A 24,281-nucleotide genomic window follows, 5' to 3' on the forward strand; every position below is an offset into this window, starting at 1 on the left:
CAGACTGGACCATGACTGGTTAGTGTTGCTCTAATTGACAGGGGAGAGTGACTAAACCATTATTTCCCACCCGGAAAACGACCAGATTTACTCACTGTCACTCTTGGCTACAGACGGTGACGGCATCATTGAGTACATACCTGAAATCTGGGTTTTACATGCAGATACTCTGCTCCAGGGATGCTGTACCGTGCTCTAATGTGATGTGTGGTGATAAGAGAGCCTTCTTCTTTTTCTTCTTCTACTTCTTCTTCTTCTTCTTCTGATGTTGCACAGATACTGTAGATTTGTACCAAAAACTACTGCTGGAATCAGTGCTCTTCCCATGACTCATATTCATATTCCTTTTAGCACACTTTGTACTGTTATTCTTTACTCTTCTACACCTATATACCGATTTATACAGTGTCACCCAAAAGATGAAGGGTTCCCTTTCAAGGTCCTCTTACGGTTCCTTCAAGTTGTTGTTTTATGGAGTTTTTCTTCATCTCTGCCATCCTCTGGCTTGATCATAAGAGATCAAAATGTACACACAGACTTCTGTAACACTGCTTTGTGATAATGTCTATTGTTAAAAGCTTTATAGAAATAAAATTCAACAAAAGTTCTACTCTGTATTCAGCAGTAGGTGTTAAATTGTGTACAGGTCAGGAACCTGTTTATACCTCATTACATATAGTTCCTCTTTGTTTTGTTTTTTCATGCTCATGGAATTCCTGCCAAGAAGATAATGCATGTTATGTGACTAAACTGGAAATCCAGTAATAAGTTATTTCCCGCCTTAAGGAGGATGTCCCTACATTAAGGAGGTAGTAAGTTTGACAAACTGCACAGTGAGAGGTCTATATCAGTCAGTCTGTCAAAAGAGAACAAGAACACTTGCTTTGTACTGACAGAGACAGAGGACTGAATGATGCTGAGATTTCAGTGTGTGATTGTAGCCCTGGTCTTGTATTTTAAAGGTAAGGCATTGACAATTGTGACTCTTAGCTGATAAATGTCGCTATATTTATGTTAGTTTGTTTGCTTGACTAATGGAGGTATAAAAAGATTCAAACAGAACTGAACTTTTGTTTCCTACCCATAATAACAGGAATTGTTTACTAGTTATCTGGTATTTATAATTAGTATACAGTATACAGTCAGCATAGCATTTTGTAATGCATGTTTTATGTCATCTTCTCATTCTACAGGTTCCTTTTCCCAGCTCAGTGGTAGGTACTTTTCTTAATCTAAAATCACAATGTTCTTTTCTGCTCGATCAGTAAAAAAGAAACACATACAAACATATGTAATAGAGTTTCTCATTTTTCCTAGTATGTGGTCGTGCACCATTTAACACCCGCGCTGTGGGTGATGAGAATGCTTTGGAAGGGGCATGGCCATGGCAGGTTAGTCTACAGAGACCCGGTAAACAAGGTGGCCACTTCTGTGGAGGATCCCTCATCAACAAAAACTGGGTCCTGACAGCAGCTCAATGTTTCTCAAGGTTAACATCACACACATTTCTGCACATAACACTGTACAGACACTTCTCAGAGAGCTAACTAAAGAAAATAATTGAAATTCTTTCTTTCAGTGAAGAGAATTCTGCAGTGACCGCATATATGGGGATACAGACTTTCAATGGCATCAGTCCCAATCAGATTACCCAAAAGGTTAAAAAGGTGGTCCTTCACCCCAACTACAACAGCACAACCAAAAACAATGACATTGCACTTCTGCATCTAGATGCTTCTGTCAACTTCACAGATCATGTCAGACCAGTGTGCCTGGCTGGACAAGGCAGCAGTTTTCCTGACGGCACCATAGGTTGGATCACAGGCTGGGGAAATGTTAACGCTGCAGGTAAATGGATAGCCAAATCAATATAGAAACTTTAGAGCAATACTGAAACTCATTCAAACAACTAGCCATTAGTCTCAATCCTGAAGGTAGTGTTTACAGAGATTGGAGTTTGTATTACAGATTCAGAAACATTGAAAACATTTAATTTCTATAATAACTTGCTGCACATTTAATTTCTATAATACACTGCTTCACTTTAAATTAACACCTCTCAAGAAATAGTTTAGGACTGACATTAATCCCAGACTTACAATCGAGCTGGTGCAACTGGCCTCTGGAACTGGGGGAACTCCGGGGGGTTTGGGAATCAGATGAGTATGAGCTTTTTACCTTTTTAAGATAGTGGTGTTTACATGTAATGGTTTGTGTGTAGTGCCTTCCCCTGGTGTGCTGCAGGAGGCAATGGTGCCCATTGCTGATGCATATCTTTGTGATTTCCTACTGAATCCTGGATCCATTACCACAAACATGATCTGTGCTGGTTATATACAGGGAGGCCCAAACACCTGCCAGGTAGACCCAGCATCACAGATGAAATATGAACAAATATCTAAATAATACAAACAAAATCAACTTTCTAGTGTGAATGCATAATAAAATTGTGTGTATGTCCACAAAACACAGAGATTACAGCATAACATGTTTTCTCCTTTAAAAGGGGGACTTTGGAGGTCCAATGGTGACTAAGATGGGTGCAGCCTGGATTCAGGCTGGTATCACTAGCTGGGGTAGGGACTGTGCTCAGCATAACTCACCCCTTGTGTACACTCTGGTGTCTGAGTACCAGATCTGGATATCCAGCATCATCCAGGAAAACATTCCTGGATTTGTCAAGTAAAACATTATTTGGTTATGAATATACTGTATATAACAAAATCAGTTCTCATTCACTGATTAGCATTAACAGCACTTAACTAGGTCTTGTTCATAATTTGTTCTTGTGTCTTGGCAGGTATTAACACAGTGCGATGACTGGTGGCAGTATTGATGGAATGGGCAAAATGCTGTCATTTTAATTAAACAATAACAATTTTTAATTTAACATGAAATGTTTTTTTTACTCCACCACTCTATATTTATTGTTTTACCAGAGATAAAGTTAATACCTTTGATATATATATAACTGTTATATTTAAGCAGTTTTGTAATAATAATAAAATCCATTTATTAAATGTAAATAAAATCATATGAATGTCACACTTGCTGATTATTTGTGAATAGTTTGGAAGTAATTTCATTTTGCCTCAAGCAGTTACATTACTAATTGTACTAAAGTTTCTTGTGCAATAAAAGTATGCTTTGTGGATTAAGACCTTGTCATTGTGAAAGCACATGTGTACCGCAAGGCTCTCAAGACCTAGGTGCTACGATGAACTTTTCTTAGATGTCAGAACAGCCAAGTCACTGACTGTCTACAAATGGCAGATGACCTACCCCTTTCTGAAATACTAAAACTAGCACTTTTTTAATTTTTCCAATGTATTCATTGGTAAAGACTTCAAAGGCATTTTTAAGCAAGTTTTAGGAATTTGTGAAAAAGAAATTCTGTAAAGCAAGAATGTTTTCAAAAATAGAAGTGTTAATAGTTTTTTTTTAACAAAATGGAAAATAAATGAACAGAGAAGTCCAATTCAAATCAATATTTTATACGACAACCGTTTGACTGCAAAAGAGCATCAATTCTTCAAGGTACACTTGCACACAGTTTTTGTTCCAAACATCTTGGAGAACTAACCACAGATCATCTGTGGAGGTAGTCTGCCTCAAATTCATTTGCCTCTTCATGTAATTCAGACAGATGATATTGAGATCATCACTTCCAGGACTCCTTGTTGTTCTCTACACTGAAGATAGCTCTAAATGACAATGGTTGTACGTTTGGGGTTGTTGTCCTCCTGCAGAATAAATATGGGGCCAATCAGACACCTCTGATGGTACTGCATGATAGATAAGTATCTGCCTGTATTTCTCAGCATTGAAGACACAAATCACCAACTCCATTTGCAGAAATGCAGCCCTGAACGTGCATGGAACCTCCACAATGCTTCACTATTGCCTACAGACACTCATGAGTCCAGAGACCTGCTGCCATTTTTCTGCACCCCAGTTCCTATGTTTTCATGTATAGTTGAGATGCTTTGCTTTGTTTCCACATCAGAGGTATGGCTTTTTGGCCACAATTCTTTCATGAAGACCACTTCTGACCAGACTTCTCCGGACAGTATATGGTTGTACCTGTGTCCTACCAGTTCTTTACTGATGCCACTGCTGGACTTCTAAAGTGGAAGGGTATTTCACCTGCTGCATTAAGTTTCCTTGGTCAACTGGTGCATGTACGGTCCTCAACATTGCCCATTTCTTTGTGCTTCTTCAAAATAGCTTTAAAAACACATATTGAAGCACCACTTGGCTTTGAAATCTTTGCCTGGGAGAGACCTTGCTGATGCAGTAGAAATACCTTATGTCTTGTTCAGTCTTGTCATGGTGTATGACCTGTGACATGAATTTGTCTTCTACAATCTCAACTTAGTAGCAGAGTTTGGTGCATTCCTCACCCTGTTTTAAGCTACTACACAGTTGTTTCTGTTTCAGCTAATGACTGCGTTTCAACTTCCATACACAATCAATGATAATTAGCACCTGCTTGGTATAATTGGTCATACACCTGACTCTGATCCTACAAAATCCCTGAATTGATGCTGATTTGAAGCAAAAGTAGAGTTTTTCTTCCTGATATTTTTTTGGCTAAAGTAAATAGCACTTAATATTTGGTTGCATATGTAGTAGTGTGCGTAGAGACAGGGCATAAATAACTCAAAAGCCTTAATCCCTCACCTGATTATTGGCCCTAACAAGGAGGTGATAAGATAAATTTGGGCTGCTACCTAAAGTAACTGACTACGCTACACTGGGGACTTGTTACTAGGGACTAACCCTCCATGTTAAATTCACATAACATGCAGATTTAGTTACAGCTGAGTCAGGTATCAGACCAGAGTCAACTAAAAAATAGACTTTAGCAGATCATTTAAAATGAAGAAAACAGGTAGTCACAATTTTTACTTCTCCAGAATTGAGTGCTGGCCTCCCTAAGCCAGAGGGCACCAAACTTATGTGCACCCCAACACCACACCACATACAACACACCATTGTGAGAACTGCAACTGTCAAACGCACCACAAACACATCAAAAACAGGTAAACCAAGAAGTAAAAAAATAAAGAAAAGACACAAAACTGAAATCCAAACAACAAAACAAAATGGTGATGCCTCGGTGGCTAAAAAAACTAACGCTTTAATTTAATGTCACACCTTTGACTGTTTAAACTGGAGGATTACATGGCACCAAGCAACATTAATAGTTGGTCCAGTTCCACAAATCTTGCTAGAACAGCTAGAGCTAGAACAGAAAGCGCTAAAGAGACATGCATAAAGACAAATCCGCTAATACTGCTGCAACGAGGGCCTGGTCCAGTCGGACAACCGCACCAGCCTCGCACTGTCCTGATGCTCAGTTACAAAAGAGAAGATAAGTCTTTTTCACTCAGTCTGGTGTCCTAGTAGTTCTTCACCACAATTTGATGCAAAAGCAAATCTCCAAGATGGTCATATGAAACCCAAAAGCCCAAAACCTGCTGCAAGGTTGCTTAGCCAACCAATAACTGGGTAGATACCAAATACACCAACAGATTAAAAGTTGCTAATTTAGCTATTTAAAACAAACCCTTGTTAAAAATAATGACATACATGTTAAATGGCAATTTACACACACAAGGAGCTCCGTGAGGTGCAACATTCATTCCCCTAAAGCCATTACTCAAAGTATCCCGCCAGGCTCCTCAGTCAACACTAGAAATAAAACAGACTCAAATAAACCCTGCATAACCAACAACCTGCCAATACGAATGCAACAAACAGCTCTTACCTCATGGGCATTCACAGAGTGCTCCAGAAATGAGGCAGTGCTAGGTGGTGGTTCTCCCCTATGACTAATGCCAGTTTTATACCCTTGGAACGAGAGCCCAATTAAAAATTTCTCTTCTAAAGAGAGACAGTACTGCTACATATGTCAATTGTTTGCTATTACTTCAACAGACCGGTGACACATAGACATCACTAAATTACTCTTTTGGGGTTTGTAGTGCAGCTTCATTCCGTTTCACAGGGTTTTTTTTCTTTCAGTGTCCTCTTCAGGAGGTGAAATGTTGAACCTCTTCAGGAGGTGAAAAAGTTCTGTTGACTGACTTGTCCAGTCTAAAACATACCACTTTTCCCCTAATGAAAGCTAGAGTTAATAGGGGTAATAGTGAAAGCATCTAAACAATGTACCTTATCACACTGTACACAAGAAAAAAGTTATGTAACACAAGTAAAACTGGAAACTGGAGGTGGAGTCATCCCCTGTTAACCCAGGTGTTAGGAGTTTACTAAAAAAGTAAACTCGGAGTTTTACTAGTCTTCCTTGTTACTAATTTTATGCCAGAAATACCCTTAAAATATACTTTAAACAGGAAGAGGCTGTTGAAAAGACATCCTTGTGATCTTGGTCCTGTTTGGATCAATTCAATAATGTAATCAGTTCATCTGCTAGTTATCTTGAAATTTCTAAATAAATCCTGTGAACTGTGAAAATCCCCACTCATTCTTATGATATCTAAAACAATTTTTTCTGCTTCCCTTTTAGGAAACCTGAGGCAACAGTGGCATTGAAAAACTTCATGAGATGGAAAGAGGAGGAAACCTTGTAAGGAACCAGCTCAAAATAAAAAACATCCTATTCTGATACTGGATCCTGAGAGTTTATCGTTATTTTAAATGATTGTGAGATGTATTGACTCTTCTACTCTGTCAGATCATTTTTGTAGGTTTATAGTAGTTTACATGGCAATGGTTAGATATTTGGTGACTTTTAGGCAATTACCTGCTGAAAAACTAGACTGTTTACCAATACCTCAAAGACCCTAAACACACCTTTCAGTGGACTAAGTCAGACTGCCTTGAATCAGAAGGTAATACTATAATACTGGTTTTGATCAATCAGTTCTCTGACGTTTGTCTGATTCCTCTTACAGGTCTGCCCTGAATGAGGAAATCTGATTCATTTTCCTGGAATACGTTGTTTCCCCATCATGAGCTTAAATTCTCATTTATACTCTAGGGTTTTTTCAAATGTTTGATGTCACCAGTAGCCACGCCTTGGGCAAACAAACATTTTTATATCTTTGTTTAAAGGCATGTTGTCTAATGAGTGAGTTGGAATACAGCAACTTACTAGAAGCTCTAACTATTTACACCAAAGTTCCAGGCTGATTGCCACAGCAGGAAGGGTTCCAAACAAACCAAGAGGTAAAGTGTGGTCCTCAAATTGTCTGCTCCTAAGACTCATGTTGATGCTAGGTCAGGCTTTTAGGATTCACCATTACAAAAATATGGAGATATACAGTATAGAATAGAATCTAGTTGCATCAACTATGTCATATATAACTCTCTACCCTGTAGTTCCAGGCCCCCTGCAGGACCTGCTGTCCCCACAGAAATGCTACCAATACTTAATCTAATCTGATCTGATGTCATTAAATTGATCTTTTGATAAAATCCCATAAAAAAGTATTAAAATGCTATAATAAAATATATAGATTAGTAGTTTAGTAATGGTATACTGCTTAACTATGGTAAACTTTTTTAAATAATTTCAAAGGTTTAAGATGGTTTTTGTTATAGCCAAAATTGGATTTATATTCCAAGAAGCAGCAGCGCTGTATCACTTTATGACTGCATACAATGTTTACAGCTTTCTATTCTATTTGTCATCTAAAATGACACTTTATAGATGTTTAAAGCACTCTTCCTGCATATAAAAAAATAAATTTGACACTTGGTCTATAGTGCTGCACTGAAATGTTTTCAAAATGAGGTGCAGAATAGAGCCATGTTTTAGTTGAGGAAGTACAACTTTTAAATAATTATCGATAAATTTCCCATCTATTTTCTGTTCACATACCTGGAACTCTTGTCATTAAGATAATTACATGTTATGAATGTATGCTGAGCAGAAACAACATGCCTTTTATTTCGTGTGTAAAGGAGAAAGAAGCCAGTGATGTAACAGGAAGTTTGGTTAGATGTAAGAAGTGTCAAGAGACTGCTGACTTACACAGACAGAGACAGAGAGCTGAATGCAAAGATGCTGAGATTTCAGTATGTGACTGTGGCCCTGGTCTTATATTTAAAAGGTAAGGCTTATTAGTTATTACTAATTAGAAAATTAAAATGGGATAATGAACAATAAAATGTTGCCAACATGGATATTTATTATTGTACTCATCACAATAATCACAACAGATTTGGTTTAATTTATTAATAAGGCTTGTTTCATCTGGAGTTTTCCTTGCCATTGTTGCCTCTGTCTTGCTCATTAAATTTAAATCTATATGTTTATCTAGATTTCCATAAAGCATATTTATGACAATGTCCATCATTAAATGCGCTATATAAATCAAAGTGGATTTACTTTATTAAATGTGTGTGACAAATAAAATCTTAATTTGCTCACTCAAGCTGGTACTGAGCTAGAAAAGTTTCATTTGAAGGTCATAATTGGAGATACTTCTCTGTTTGATTCATTTTCTACCCCATGCATGGTGATCTGGTGTAACTTCTGAACACAAGTCTCTAGTCATGTCTGAGGTCTGTATATCTGTGTGCAATTTTGGTGTTAATTCCTCACTATACATGCTTAATTCAACTCATTCTCTCATTTCAGGTTCTCTTTCCCAGCTCAATGGTAGGTACTTCTTTTAATCTTAATCAATGTCACTCTTTGATGTAGTTATTTTCCTCTGTTTTGCTCAGACAGATTTAATGACAGTGGGATTGTCTACTTCTTTCGGCTTTTCCCTTCAGGGGTCGCCACAGCGAATCATATCTCTCCACCTATCCCTTCTGCATTTTCTGCATCCTCAACACTTACACCCACTAGCTTCATCCTCATTTATTACATCGATGTACCTCCTCTTTGCCTCCTTTGGCCTTCCTCTATGCCTCGAGTACTGATGATTTGCATGGTTAAATTTGGCAATGTTTTACACCGGATGCCCTTCCTGACACAACCCTCTCTATTTATCCGGGCTTGGGACCGGCACAGAAGTTACTGTACTGTGACCCCCATGGCTAGATTACAATGGGATTGTAAAATTATGTTTTTATTTTTCAGTATGTGGTCGTCCACCTTTAAACACCCGTATTGTGGGTGGACAGAGTGCCTCAGTCGGGGCATGGCCATGGCAGGTTAGTATATAGAGCCCTGTATATAAAGGTCATTTCTGTGGAGGATCCCTCATCAACAAAGACTGGGTTCTGACAGCAGCCCACTGTTTCTCCAGGTAGACTTTTACACATAACACTGTACTAATATTTCTCAGAACTTTAACTGAACAAATGACTAAATACTTTTATTTCTGTCTTTATTCCTTCAGCACTAGCTCTTCTAGCCTGACTGTGTATTTGGGGAAACAGACTTTAAATGGCTCTAATCCCAATCAAATTTCAAGAGGTGTTAAACAGGTGATCCTTCACCCCAACTACAACAGCGCAACCCAAAACAATGACATTGCCCTTCTGCTTCTGAACTCCTCCGTCACCTTCACAAACTACATCAGACCAGTGTGCCTCACAGCTCAAAACAGCAATTTTCCAGCTGGAACCAATTGCTGGATCACAGGCTGGGGAAACATCGCATCTGGAGGTAAAATACATAGACATGCACACACAAATGCATGAGTCCTTGTACAATAAATACATTTATACTTTAGGCAAGTTTCAATCACACAAGTGTTTTATTTGCATCATCATGTAAGGGCTTTGGCTGCATTGTAAGGATTCTAAAAATGCCTAGGGAGATTACAACTAGTCAAGGACAAGCTAATGACTCTATCCTTATTGGGCTGAGCAGAAGGGTTGTGAATATTTGTTGTTCATAAACCTGAATTGAGTGTATATGTGGTTTCAGGCAACCTGGGTTATAATTTATTTCTTTTCTAAGATAGATTTGTATTTGGTATTTGTGTGTAGTGCAACTGCCATCTCCTGGTGTGCTGCAAGAGGCAATGGTGCCCATTGTCAATACATATATTTGTGATTATCTACTGGGATTTGGATCCATTACCACAAACATGATGTGTGCTGGTTATCTCCAAGGAGGCACAGACACCTGCCAGGTACACACAAAGTCACAGATACAATATGAACAAATACAAATTTATAATAATAATAATAATAATAATAATAATAATAATAATAATAATAATAATAATACAAACTAGATAAAAATAACAATGAAAGTTGTTTCTTTTTTAATAGGGGGATTCTGGAGGTCCGATGGTAACTAAGAAGGGTGCAGTCTGGGTTCAGGCTGGTATCACTAGCTGGGGTAGGGGCTGTGCTAAGGCCAGATTACCTGGTGTGTATTCTCTGGTGTCCCAGTACCAGAGCTGGATAACCAGTGTCATCCAAGTAAATCTGCCTGGCTTTGTCACGTAAGACATTATTTGCCTATAAGTATATATAATAAACTAAGGTCATGAGTTATTGATTGGTTTGAAAAGCAACTTAATAAATTTGAATCAATATGTTCTTGTGTCTTGACAGGTACTAACTCAGTGGGAGGACCAGTGGTGGAACTGATAGACAGGCAGAATGATAATGAATTTAAATTATTATTTTTATATGTCAGAATGGCTCCTGGTGGTCCAGCGGCAGGATCCCATGCTCTCATTGCCGCAGCCTGGGTTTGATTCCCTGGCAGCACGCTAACCCAGCCACTGAAGAGTTAACTCTCAGTGCCTGTCCCAAACACAGGTTAAATGGGAGAGTTGCATCAGGAAGGGCATTTGGCGTAAAACCTGTGCCAAATCATAACATGCAGATCAAATGATCCATGATGTGACATTTTTATGTCAGAATGTATAATTGTTTTTTTTTATCATTTTGTTAAATATTAACATATTTTGCTTTACATGTCTGTTTTTTTTTACTGAGATTTATACGTTTGATATACGAGTTATAGTTTTTGTAATTATGATAAATGTTGTGATGATTATGATCATGTACACATTATTAAATTTTGATTTATTAACCTAATTTAATAATAATGACCTCTGTGAGCCTCTAGTTGTTGAGTCATCCTTTGATGTGGTGCCTAATTGTGAACAATTTAGGCTTAAATATAATTTTGCTTTAGCAGAAATGTTGACACATTGCTACAGTACTACAAAGATTTTCTTCAAAACAACTATAGCCAAATGAGGGATATGGATCACCAGTGTTCATGCTGAGTCTTAATCCAGACAAGTGGCAGTAACAGTGGTGGGCCGTCAGAGCCAGCAAGGCCTTCTCTGTTGGCATAAACAGCAGTGATCTGAATTATATTTAATATATTTTTCCATGAATGTGTATTAAATTATTCCCAATAGTCTATTCTCTACATTTCATAGCTTTTCTCTTGGTTGTGCTGCTTCCAGTAGTGTATATTTATGATAAGAGTATTTATCCAGTCATATTTCAGCCAGTGGCTGACATCATGTGTTGCCAGGGTGAAAAAAATCTGCCTTAAGGCCTTCAGAATCAATAGTGCAGGTGCCCATAGCTTAAAATAAGTGGCAATGAAATTGTTACATTAACCAATCAGATTTCGAGTTGGTGTCACTGGGGCCATCTAGCAGGCATACGATTACGATCAGCAATTTTTAGTCAGAGGCAGCGAACTGCACAAACTAAATAAAATATATATATTTTAACTCACAATGGCTGACGGAGAAGAAATCGATTTGGTCGCAGACATCCTTACAAATACATTTTCAACGTGGACTGTAATAAAATGGACTATTCCTTGTGAGGTGTGAAATACTGTACACTAATTTCCTTTTTACTTTGCTATTTAACGGTTGATTAGTATCTATTGCCGTGGCATCATAATGATGGTATAGAGGTGGATTAATTCAGGATGATCACAACCTTGCTGTAAGTATGAGCTGGCAGGATACATATGCGGTCTAAAAAGACTTTTAATAACAACAAACAGAGTCCAAACAAACAAGTCCTAAACAGCGATGCAAAACAAGGCCGTGAAACAGGTAGTGAGTCAAAAAAAACAGAAAACACAGTCAGTGTGGTGTACAAATCCAACAAGGGCAAAAGACAAAAAGAGTTATGAGTCCAATAAGCAAAACAAAGGTCATACACAATAGCAAAACACAGTGGCAATAACAAATAGCTTGGCATGCAAAATAAACTGACGATACTTCATGCCAATCCACAGCATAATGGATACATTGACTTCTATGTGGTGGTGTGGAGTTGTCCCTAGTCAAGGCACTGGTGTGGGCCAGCTTAAGGGTCAAACATGGAAAGAAGGAGAAATGCAGAAGCAGACAGGCAAAAATGGTGCAAATGGTACGTTACTGGTTTAATTTGTCTTACAATCTTGAATTGGCCAATGTACCTGTGGTTCAGTTTGTGGCTGAGTAGCTTTAGGTGCAGGTTCTTAGTGGATAGCCAGACCACCTTTCCAGGTTGGTATGGTGGGTGAGGGCATCTCCTGAGATTTGCCTGAAGAGGTTGCGCTTTGGAGGCTCACATGGGCACTTTTCCAAACCTCCACCACAGGGATGTCCGATGGCTCACCTGACCATGAGAATAGAGGTGGTTGATACCCAAAAGCAAGGGCATTTTTGCTCACTGCACTGTTTCTGGTCCTGGCTAAATGTTTCACCTGGCCATTCAATTGGGGATGCTAGCTTGATGAAAGGCCCACATTGATTCCGAGTTTTCCACAAAATGCCCCCCAGAAGCATGATGTATAGTGCACTCCTCTGACAGTGTCCTCCAGGATTGCCATAACTCCGGAATGTGTGTTCAAAAGAAAAGCTGTTGCAATCTCCATTGCCATAGATGAGCCCTTCATGTTTATTAGGGCTCTGAACTGACATGGTGCAACATAGGAAGTGGAGGGGCTATTTGAAGAAATGTCATAGGCAGTGAAGCGACCAATGAGTGAGTTCCTTGCAGGGCCATCTGAAGGTTGTGGTCCCGGAGCCAGGAAAACCCCAGGATGGTCTAATTAGCTGGAGTTATGACCTGAAAGTGAAGAGTAGTACTGTATCCTCTGTATGGAATAGCCCAATCTGCAGTGTGATGGGTGTGGTCTGGTAACCGACGAGGTTGTGCCCAATAGGTTGCTTGTCCACTCCTGTGATCTTCAGGGGAATAGTGCAGGTGGTAGTTGGGAGTTGAAGTTTCCCAACAAGCTAGCGGTGAATAACGATGGATGGATTTACCATAGAGTTTATGTACCAGCAATTGTAAACTAAAGGGACAAGCGGAGGGACTCACCATGGTGTCTTGAGCAGTTAGCTTTTCTGGTGGCAGGCAGTGTATTGATGTCCAGCTTGGCCACAGTAAAAACACAGCTGGAGGATGTGTGAGGGCATTAGTTGCAAACTGCTCTTTGGAGGTGCACATGGGCACTTTCCCAAACCTCCACCACAGTGATGTCCGACGGCTCTCCTGACTATGAGAATAGAGATGGTTGATACTTGAGAACACACTGAAAACATTGGTGATATTGGTGTTCCTCAGAGTAGACTTTCGTTTGGCCAGTCTGAATGGCTTCGGGTGCTCCCGGGCTTGGCATGCTAGGGAATGGAGTGAGAGTGTGGGGGCCAGTTGTCCAGGCAGATAGCCAGCATAATATATTGAGCCAGAGTGGTCTCCTTATGCCTGCAGGTGATTTTGGCAGATTGTTTCACCTGCTCTGGCCCACCAGGATTCATTTTACTGCATTATATGCCGCTGAATCCAAGCTCTGGTGAAGCTGGTGTCAACAAATGGCACGGCACACAGAACAAACTGACGATACTTTGTGCTGATCTACAGCTTGAGTGTGGTTTGGTGAGTGTGTCTGTAGACCCGGAAACCCACAAAAGTGGTTAAATAACAGCACGTTCTATGTTCTACAATGAGCATGTCAAAGCCCAAATCTGAATACAAGTAAGAATCTGTGGAAATATTTGGAATCCAGAGGAATAGGAGAAAATCATTCCCAAACAGGATGCAAAGATGGTAGGAAATACTAGAAGCACTGCAGCAGTGATACTGCTGGAAACTTTATTAAGAGCAACATCAGAAGTTCAACCCCCCACCCCCAATGTTCCAGGCACCGGATGGAGGTCCCACTGATACCCTTAACCCTCAATATCAATGCTGTGCACATGGAACAAATATCTGTACTTGTCACAGTCACCACCAAGTTCCCTGTGATGCACAGGTTCACAACCCTCAGATTTCCTGGAAAGTCAATGTACAGACTCTAACTGACATCAGTCCTTGACAACCATCAAAAGCTTGAAAAAAAAGTCCCAAGCAGTAAATTCTTCCAGAAGATTTCAACAAAACAAAGCCACTGGGAATTACAACATTTTGATATATTTACCAGACTCCATGTCACTTAAGTCAAAAAGATGCTAGCCAGATTACTTGAGTAAAAGGAGTTTCATGCACATACACTACTCACAAAAAGTTAAGGATATTCGACTTTGCACTATAATCTCCTAAGTGTAGAGAAGGTGAACTTAAGTTGACCTTCTCTACACTTTTGCATGCACATGTCCAACTTTCAGTGTTCTTTTTGCATAACTTGCTGTTCTCTAACAAGGTGCTTAATGGCAAAATTCACAACTGGTGTTTGATCCATGAACCAATCAATAAATTTTCTGGTTCCATTAGAATTGGTATTTAAACAGTCCTCTTCATCATGCTGTTCACATTTTGACATCATCAGATCAAGACCACACCTAACAATTGATCAACAGGACCTCGCCATTGTGAGGCTTCAAACAGGATGTTCTCAGAGGGAAGTGGCCACTGAGCTTAGAGTGTCACAGAGTGTCATCAGCAGGTTGGGACAGAGATACAGAGAGACTGGAAGAGTCACAGAAAGGCATAGAAGTGGATGTCCTTTGGCCACATCCCATGTTGATGACCGCTTCATTGTGAACAGTGCCCTGCGGTACCGGATGATGAACGCCACTCAACTTTAGGCACATTTAAGGGAGGTGAGAGGCACCCAAGTGTCACGTCAGACCATTCGAAACCATTTACATCAGCATGGTCTGCGTGCTAGATGACCTGCAAGGGTACCTGACCACACCACTAGGCACAGGCGTCATCTTGCATGGGCCAGGGTGCATTTACACTGGACGAGGGACCAGTGGGCCTCAGTGCTGTTCTCTGATGAAAGTCGATGGGATCGGAAATGGGATCAGCTGAGTCGCCGTGTAGAGGCTTGTAACCCTGCACCCCAGAACCTCAATGACCTGAGGGCCGCCCTTCAAGAAGTGGAATACCATGCCTCAGCAGACAATAAGTCGACTCGTGAACAGCATGAGATCTAATATCTACTAGGTATTAGATCATAAATGGCTTTAAACTAAATCATAGGACTTATGTGGGTTCATACTTCCTTTGTCACAGGACATCTCCTCAGTTTCATCTGTGCCCAAGCCAAAGTACCCCACAAAGGTGCAGGAAAACTTCTCCTTCTACCTAAATGTTTTTGTCACAGATTCTCTCTGTGGTCAGATGGTCAGATGTCACCTTCTCACAGTATGACACAATCATTATGGCAATCATTAGCAACCATGGTGACCACTGATAACATTGATGAAGTCCCTTCACCTGCTTGCTCTCCCTGGCATCCGATCTGTCTTCAAAATTCAGGTATTTTAGCATCCTGGAGGACATAGTGAGTAATTCTGGAGTTCTGTTCACAATTCACATATGTGGAGGTTTCATGGAAATACTTGGAATCTTGGTGAACTGAATATCAGGACATTTTCCCCACTCAAATGGCCAAGTGGAAGAGCCAATCAGGAAAAAAGACTTTTCTTGAGGCAGGTTATTCTGAATTGCCCAGTGTCTATGACCCAGGGGAAGGCCTAAGAACAGCTCCACTCCTAGAGGTACAACAATTACTGCTTGGGTTTGGTATGTTAAATCTAAGGAATTATGCATTAATATTAGCAAAGATTTCATTTAAAAATATTTTGCAGAAGGGATTGTGTTCACTTCTTTCAAACATTTTTAAACCTAGGAGATCAGCCATCTGCAAGGTACCTAAAGCAGGTGGAAATACACAAATGGTTTTAAAATCCACAGCATCACCAGAACATCCTTTTTATTTTTAGGAATTACCTTATATTACCTTATATACCTTATATATATAATATTACTTCCTGAATTATAACAGGAAAATTTCTCACCTGATGCCGACTTCAATGGAGTGTAGTACTCTAGCACTACAAAATAAAATGTAAAAATTCTATAATCAAAGCAAACCTCAAAACAGATCAAATGGTAATACATTTGTGGCAGCTGGGATGGAGTTTAGCATGAGTCTGCAGCAGGAGTGCTGGGGGATTAAGCAAATTAACATGGCACACCTGTTTCTTATCAGTGAGTGTAAGCTGTTTTTCTATCTTTTGCCTCTGTTTAGCAGGTGGGGCTGAGGTGTGTCAGTGTTTGCCCTGGAAGCTGACCAAAGAATTAAAATGTAGCCCAAAATCTTGCCTGTGTTTTAGTTTTTTGTCACCATTATCTTGTACCACTCACTGTATACATGAGTTTTGCATTTTTTAAATACTGTGGAAAGTTACCAAAGAAACTTCAATTCTAGCATGGTTGAAAAATCCATCTGCAATGAGCTGGTGTCCAGTATGTAGTTCCAGTAATCAAGATTATGTCACATTCCTCCAATAAAGGTCATTCATATGAGTGCACAGTGTACAGTAGTTATAGCTCATATTACAATATTTAAATTCACGTTTTGAAACATCAGTATAAGAGTTAAAGTAAAGTCAATTTACTAAAATACGAAAATAAATTACACTTGCTGAAAAAGCAATTAAAGACATTTTTAGCATAAATGGCATTCCAAACATCATATTCAAAAATTTTTTTTAGCATTTTTTAAAACAAAATTGCTTTTCCAAAGAGCTTTGTTTTTAAGGTTTATCTAGCAACAACACAGTGTATCCTGTGTCCATACCAAGATTCTTATGGTAGCAATAAAAAATACACTAAGAAGGGCTGGACAGGGCACCGTGAATTAGTAAAGATTACAGCAGATTAAGATTCTCTGCCAGGTTCTCTATGGAGGGGCATCTACACTGGAACTAGATACAATTTTATCACTGCAGCCTCTAAAGACAACCCAAACAGAGAAGGCAATTAGTTCAGGAGGAGTTATACTTGGTCTGGTGGTAATTGAGGCATCCTGTCATGAATGGTGTCCTCATGGACTGTGTGGCCAAGACAGAGGGAAATCAAGAAAAGAAAGATCATGCAAAACATGACCTCCAGAATTGCCCTTTCAAAAGAAAGATCAATTGTTGATATTTGGGAATACTCAGATTACAGATCACCTACCGTGGGCAATGCAAAGCACTGAGGATGGGATGAATCTGGCCTTAGAAGTACACTATAGGAGTGTTTATTATGCATGGAGAAACTAAACAACCAAATTGTACAATAAAAAATGGCTTTAAACAGGTAGCTGATTATGCGAGTGACTAATGTATAAAATTTCCTTTTAGCTAAATCTGTAAAAAAACATAATTTTTGGTTAAATATATTAAGATCTCACCATATTAGCACTCAGCAGATGATCTTGTCCTCTCCAGACTTTCATTAATGTCTACCCTTTTATATTCTCTATTATAACAATGTTATTAGTCTCATTTCTTCCATTAATGGTATGTCAACCTCTTAAGCAAAAAAAAAAAAACCCTTGCAGCATTTACAGTCTACATACGTGACCTGCAGTTATCATCATGATGAGCATCAGTGCTAAGATACTGAACTATGACCTCCACACCTTATTTTAAAGTCAGTAGAAGTGTAGCACAGTAGCCTCTTTTTCTGATTGTTTGTTTGTTTGTTTGTTTTACGTAAAAAGACATTCCAAAAGCCATATTCATCAGCATTACAGTGGAACAGATTCTGTGATACCAAGAACTATTGTGTAAGAACTAAGTGTAGACAACAAACATGCCAGGAAATTGCTGTACTTTCCCATGCATGATTTACACATGAGCATCACCAAGACTGAGCTCCTGGGCGCTTTAAGCAAGACCCTTAACTACTGTGTTCTGTATAAGATGTAAATCCTTCTGGATAAAACTGTCTACCAAATTATTCAAGTGTAAATGATACAACAGTCTAAGCAATTAATCTCTACAGGTGATACTCTCCTTCTAACCAAGGGAGAAGGCCCATAGAGAGCCTGGCAAAGTACCATGGTCAGCTGGTGAACTTTAGTCCAAATGGTGTCACTAAACTGACCCTGTTTTGACCCTTGGATTATTTATTTATCTGATTCCGAGTGTCACTCTGCATTTTCAGATTTATCGAATTCAAACTACTTTGACTGGATGCCTAGAAGGTTATGTAATTAGGGCATTCCAGTGATAGAACAGGTTAGACCAGTAACACTGTTAGCTGCAGCAGTACTGGGTAGATATAAAAGAGTGCTGAGAGAGGACAAGGACACTTGCTGACTTGCACAGAGATAGAGAGCTGAATACAAAGATGCTGAGAGTTCAGTGTGTGTTCGTGGCCCTGGTCTTGTATTTAAAAAGTAAGGTATTTGCAATGATCACCCTTAGCTCATGTAACTCATGGTATACAATTACTATGATGTCAACGAAACTGTTGACGAGACAAACAACTGAGCTGCTGCATTAATATTCTTAGTTGTTGTTTTTTTTAATCTCTGCAAATGTGACTGTCAGTGTTTTAGGCCAATTCTATACTGGATGCATAGCTCTGGTGTAAATTTATATTCTATAACAACATTCTTTCTCTCATTTTAGGTTCCCTTTCCCAGCTCAGTGGTAGGTACTTCTCTTAATCACTCTCACTGTTTTCTGGAGGCATTTCTATTCCTCAGTTTTACTCAGTCAGATCCTGATTGTTGACACTAGAATTGTAACTGATATTTTTATTTCAGAATGTGGCAGTGCACCTTTTAATACCCGTATTGTGGGTGGACAGATGGGGTGTGGCCATGGCAGGTTAGTATACAGAGCCCTGTATATAAAAGTCATTTCTGTGAAGGATCCCTCATCAACAAAGACTGGGTTCTGACAGCAGCCAACTGTTTCTCCAGGTACAATTTTATATTCAATTCAATTCAATTCAATTTTATTTGTATAGCGCTTTTAACAAAGAGCATTGTCTCAAGGCAGCTTTACATGAGAAACAACATAAGAAAACAACAAACACATAAACAGACAGACAGTCCTAAATGTTATGCCAAGTGAGCAAACCTGAGGTGACTGAGGCAACTGTGGCAAGGAAAAACTCCCTTAGATGGTATGAGGAAGAAACCTTGAGAGGAACCAGACTCAAAAGGGAACCCATCCTCATTTGGGTGACAATTGTGTGATGCAGATACAGCATGTGTATAGTGTTATGTAAATCAATAAGGAGGTTGTTGTCCACAGCGCTGCTTGAATATCCCAATCCTCACAAGCAGAACCCGGCTGGAGCTGGTCCATCTCCGGATGCCACTGGAGCACAGTCTCTGTATGCCTCGGGATGGGTAGAAGAAGGGAAACAATGGAACAGCATTAGCGTAGCTGCTGTTCATAATATTAGCAGTACTAGATGATAATGTGCTGTGTTAATGTGATGTGTTAAATGTATGCCAGGCTAAAGAGATTTGTCTTTAGTCAACGTTTAAACTGGGAGACTGTGTCTGAGCCCCGAACACTGTCAGGAAGACAGTTATTTTATACATAACACTGTACTAATATTTCTCAGAACTTTAACTGAACAAATGACTAAATACTTTTATTTCTTTTTTTATTTTGTTTTTTATTTTTAATTCCTTCAGCACTGGCAATTCTAGCCTGACTGTGTATTTGGGGAAACAGACTTTAAATGGCTCTAATCCCAATCAAATTTCAAGAGGTGTTAAACAGGTGATCCTTCACCCCAACTACAACAGTGCAACCCAAAACAATGACATTGCCCTTCTGCTTCTGAACTCCTCCGTCACCTTCACAAACTAAATCAGACCAGTGTGCCTCGCAGGTCAAGGCAGCAATTTTCCAATTCACTGGAACCAATTGTTGGATCACAGGTTAGGGTAGCATTGCATCTGGAGGTGAAATACATAGACATGCATGCACACACACACACACACACATGCAGGTCCCTATGCACAAGTAAACATACTCATATTGTACTTATTAGGCAAATCTCAACCACAGATGTGTTTCATTTGCATTATCATATAAGTGTCTCAGTAGTAGCAGAGCTGCATATGGCTTAAGGTTTTTCATCACTGCCCCAAAAGACAAACAATTGTGTAAGGATTCTGAAATGCCTGTAGAGGCTACAACTACTCTAGACCAGGCTTCCTGAGATTAAGGGTTGTGAATAGTTGGTGCTCATAAACCTGAAGCCAGATCTCAAGAAAGCAGAGAAAATGGGTGCATAGTTGGGTTCTAGCAGCCAATCTGGTGTATAATTTGTTACCCTTTTAAGATATGTTTGTATTTGTTTATGTGCAGTGCAACTTCCATATCCTGGTGTGCTGCAGGAGGCAATGGTGCCCACGGTCAATACATATCTTTGTGATTTTCTACTGGGATTTGGATCCATTACCACAAACATGATGTGTGCTGGTTATCTCACAGGAGGCACAGACACCTGCCAGGTACACACAGAGTCACAGATAATAAATAAACATAACATAAATAAATGTCTGAATAATACAATGTAGATCAACCTTATTTTGTGAAAATAATTCATTATGAATTCATTATGGTTCAATCAAAAACATCAAAACTTACGTTACTCTTTTAAAGGGAGATTCTGGAGGTCCATTGGTGACTAAACAGGGTGCGGTCTGGATTCAGGCTGGTATCACTAGCTGGGGTAGGGGCTGTGCTCAGATGAACTCACCTGGTGTGTACATTCGGGTATCTCCATACCAGAACTGGATATCCAGCATCATCAACCAAAATCTGCCTGGCTTTATCACATAAGACATTATTTGGTCATGAACATTAAATATATGTATATACAAAGCAATCTCAGGCCAGGAGTCATTAATTTACAGTAACTCACTAACTCATGTTCTTAATGTGTTCTTGTGTCTTACCAGGTACTAACACAGTGGGACAACATGAGACTCTAATGATGGATCAGGCAACAAGAAAGCATCTTATTTTATCAATGTATATATGTTAACTATACGGGTCTATATTTATATATTTTTTTCATACATGAATCCAAAAAAATTATCAAAACATTGTCATAGTATGTAAGCTTTGTTGTAATAAAGATGACTGTAGAAATAATAATTTTGTATGTACTACATGTACAGGATATTACATATTTTGCAATGTTTTTAATCATTTGATATCACTTGATGTAGCTTAAATATTGAAAACATTCTATAAATAAACATTTTTTCAGGTTAAGTTTAAAATATTTAGTCACATTTCCACAGTCTAAAGCTATCTCAGATCATTAGCTCATCTCATTTAACATGTAATTAGTCATAATATAAACAGCTTGCAAAGCTGTCACATAAAATGTACATTCATGTCATCTACTGCTCATAGTTTTAGCAATAATCTCCCAGAGATATCATCTTTGATTGGATCACCATCTGACCCCACAGATCAGGGTTGTGTCTCCTTGCTGGTGTTGCTTGAACTTTTTTTCATACTTTTCTTTGATCATACTGTTTTATTTGATAGGCTAGAAAAAGTTGTTGTAGTTAAGGGAACAGCCCTCTCCAGCCTCAGGTCTTGTGCTCTATGCATACTAAGGTTATGTTCAGTCTTCCACAAGGTTCAGTTTTAGGCCTGCTGCTAGAAAATGTATTCATAAACATGGTAGTAGATTCCCTTATGCTGATGACACACAGCTATATGTTTCGGCAAAGCCAGATGATAGACACCATCTTAAAATCCATCTTGAATGTCCAACTGTAATGTCTTGCTTTCTGAATATTCCAGGAGGAGCATAAACCAGCTCCAGTTAGTCCAGAATGCAGCAGCTAGAATCCTAACTAGACTTACTGTACAAATGTATGAGTCATGCTCTTAAACGCTGATTAAATCTTTCAATCTGTCTCTGGGCAGTGAACAATGATTAGAATCATTTTGTCCTCCAACAATTCCAAACGTTTGCAGAGTGTCCATGAAATGAACATAGTGCTTGGTCCAACAGAAATAATACAATGTAGTACATTATGTGGCCAGATGTCTGTGGGCATCTGAACACTGAACATCTGAACCAATAATCAAAAAATATCACAGATAGAGTGCATCTACTGTAGTACCCAGATCCATGGGTAATATATTTCATATTCACCATCCTAGTTAAGCTTTCTTGTAATAATGGTGAATGTGCATAATCTGTTTGAATGGTGCTACAAATAACCTGGCTTAGATATCTTTACTGTAATTATCTTCCCGTAATTAATTATAACTATGTACAATTACATAACTTTTACCTGCATAAACATCTTGTTTTCTGAGTCACCGATCTTGTCATTCTCTCTTGATGTTTCTCTCTGGCTTGTTTTGTTAATATTGTATGTATTGTATGTATTGCTTTTGCACATGCTTACAGTTGCAATGAATCATTATGTTGTGACAAACTGGCTTGGTTGTCACTTGAATCATAATGCTGGCAGTACTTCGCAGAGTGAATCTCAGGGAATCCTAAATTTAGGTTTAGAAAAGGAACATTTATGGAGAAAAAGCTTCTTACTAATTAGTAATGTATTTTGACAGGAGCAAGTGCAGAATTCTTCAATTACACTGCAGAATAAGGTACTTGGTGGAAACATAAACTGTGGCAATGGAAAGAAATCAGTCATTAGAAAATAGGAATACTATACTAATACTCGATCAAGGCTAAGTATAACAAACACATCAGATTCCAACACGTACCAGAAACTGGTGAATAAACTGACCGGATGGTGTGCTGAATGAAACACACAAACCAGCTGAATGAAACACACAACCCAGGAAGAATTCGACTAAAATTGCAGGGTTGCCCCATGGTCTGGCAGGGAAATGTCAAAGGTATCTGTGAAAACTATATTTATGTAGGATTAGTTGACTGATATCTTCCTGGAAACATCTTACACAATGAACTACACTATATTGCCAAAAGTATTCGCTCACCTGCCTTGACTCGCATATGAACTTAAGTGACATCCCATTCCTAATCCATAGGGTTCAATATGACGTCGGTCCACCCTTTGCAGCTATAACAGCTTCAACTCTTCTGGGAAGGCTGTCCACAAGGTTTAGGAGTGTGTTTATGGGAATTTTTGACCATTCTTCCAGAAGCGCATTTGTGAGGTCACACACTGATGTTGGACGAGAAGGCCTGGCTCTCAGTCTCCGCTCTAATTCATCCCAAAGGTGTTCTATCGGGTTGAGGTCAGGACTCTGTGCAGGCCAGTCAAGTTCATCCACACCATTCTCTGTCATCCATGTCTTTATGGACCTTGCTTTGGTCACTGGTGCACAGTCATGTTGGAAGAGGAAGGGGCCAGCTCCAAACTGTTCCCACAAAGTTGGGAGCATGGAATTGTCCAAAATGTCTTGGTATGCTGAAGCATTCAGAATTCCTTTCACTGGAACTAAGGGGCCAAGCCCAGCTCCTGAAAAACAACCCCACACCATAATCCCCCCTCCACCAAACTTTACACTTGGCACAATGCAGTCAGACAAGTACCGTTCTCCTGGCAACCGCCAAACCCAGACTCGTCCATCAGATTGCCAGATGGAGAAGCGCGATTCGTCACTCCAGAGAACACGTCTCCACTGCTCTAGAGTCCAGTGGTGGCGTGCTTTACACCATTGCATCTGACGCTTTGCATTGCACTTGGTGATGTATGGCTTGGATGCAGCTGCTCGGCCATGGAAACCCATTCCATGAAGCTCTCTGCGCACTGTTCTTGAGCTAATCTGAAGGCCACATGAAGTTTGGAGGTCTGTAGCGATTGACTCTGCAGAAAGTTGGCGACCTCTTCGCACTATGCGCCTCAGCATCCGCTGACCCTGCTCCGTCAGTTTACGTGGCCTACCACTTCGTGGCTGAGTTGCTGTCGTTCCCAAACACTTCCACGTTCTTATAATACAGCTGACAGTTGACTGTGGAATATTTAGGAGCGAGGAAATTTCACGACTGGATTTGTTGCACAGGTGGCATCCTATCACAGTTCCACGCTGGAATTCACTGAGCTCCTGAGAGCGACCCATTCTTTCACAAATGTTTGTAAAAACAGTCTGCATGCCTAGGTGCTTGATTTTATACACCTGTGGCCATGGAAGTGATTG

The 24,281-nt window shown here is 39.5% G+C and overlaps 1 protein-coding gene and 2 pseudogenes across 1 annotated transcript; all 3 read left to right on the forward strand.

Moving 5' to 3' along the window:
* Positions 1–829: 829 nt before the first annotated feature.
* Positions 830–3,102, forward strand: LOC131361409 (serine protease 27-like). The gene is made up of 7 exons (XM_058402481.1): positions 830–962; positions 1,194–1,214; positions 1,318–1,489; positions 1,580–1,848; positions 2,222–2,361; positions 2,507–2,682; positions 2,801–3,102. The coding sequence occupies exons 1-7, from the start codon at positions 911–913 to the stop codon at positions 2,805–2,807; spliced, it is 837 nt and encodes a 278-aa protein (XP_058258464.1). The 5' UTR covers positions 830–910; the 3' UTR covers positions 2,808–3,102.
* Positions 3,103–7,950: 4,848 nt separating this feature from the next.
* On the forward strand, positions 7,951–10,758 carry LOC131361411 (serine protease 27-like; annotated as a pseudogene).
* A 7,706-nt stretch (positions 10,759–18,464) lies between these two features.
* Positions 18,465–22,419, forward strand: LOC131361414 (serine protease 27-like; annotated as a pseudogene).
* Positions 22,420–24,281: the final 1,862 nt, after the last annotated feature.

This window comes from Hemibagrus wyckioides, linkage group LG11, assembly GCF_019097595.1.
Source record: "Hemibagrus wyckioides isolate EC202008001 linkage group LG11, SWU_Hwy_1.0, whole genome shotgun sequence".
Classification (NCBI taxonomy): domain Eukaryota; kingdom Metazoa; phylum Chordata; class Actinopteri; order Siluriformes; family Bagridae; genus Hemibagrus; species Hemibagrus wyckioides.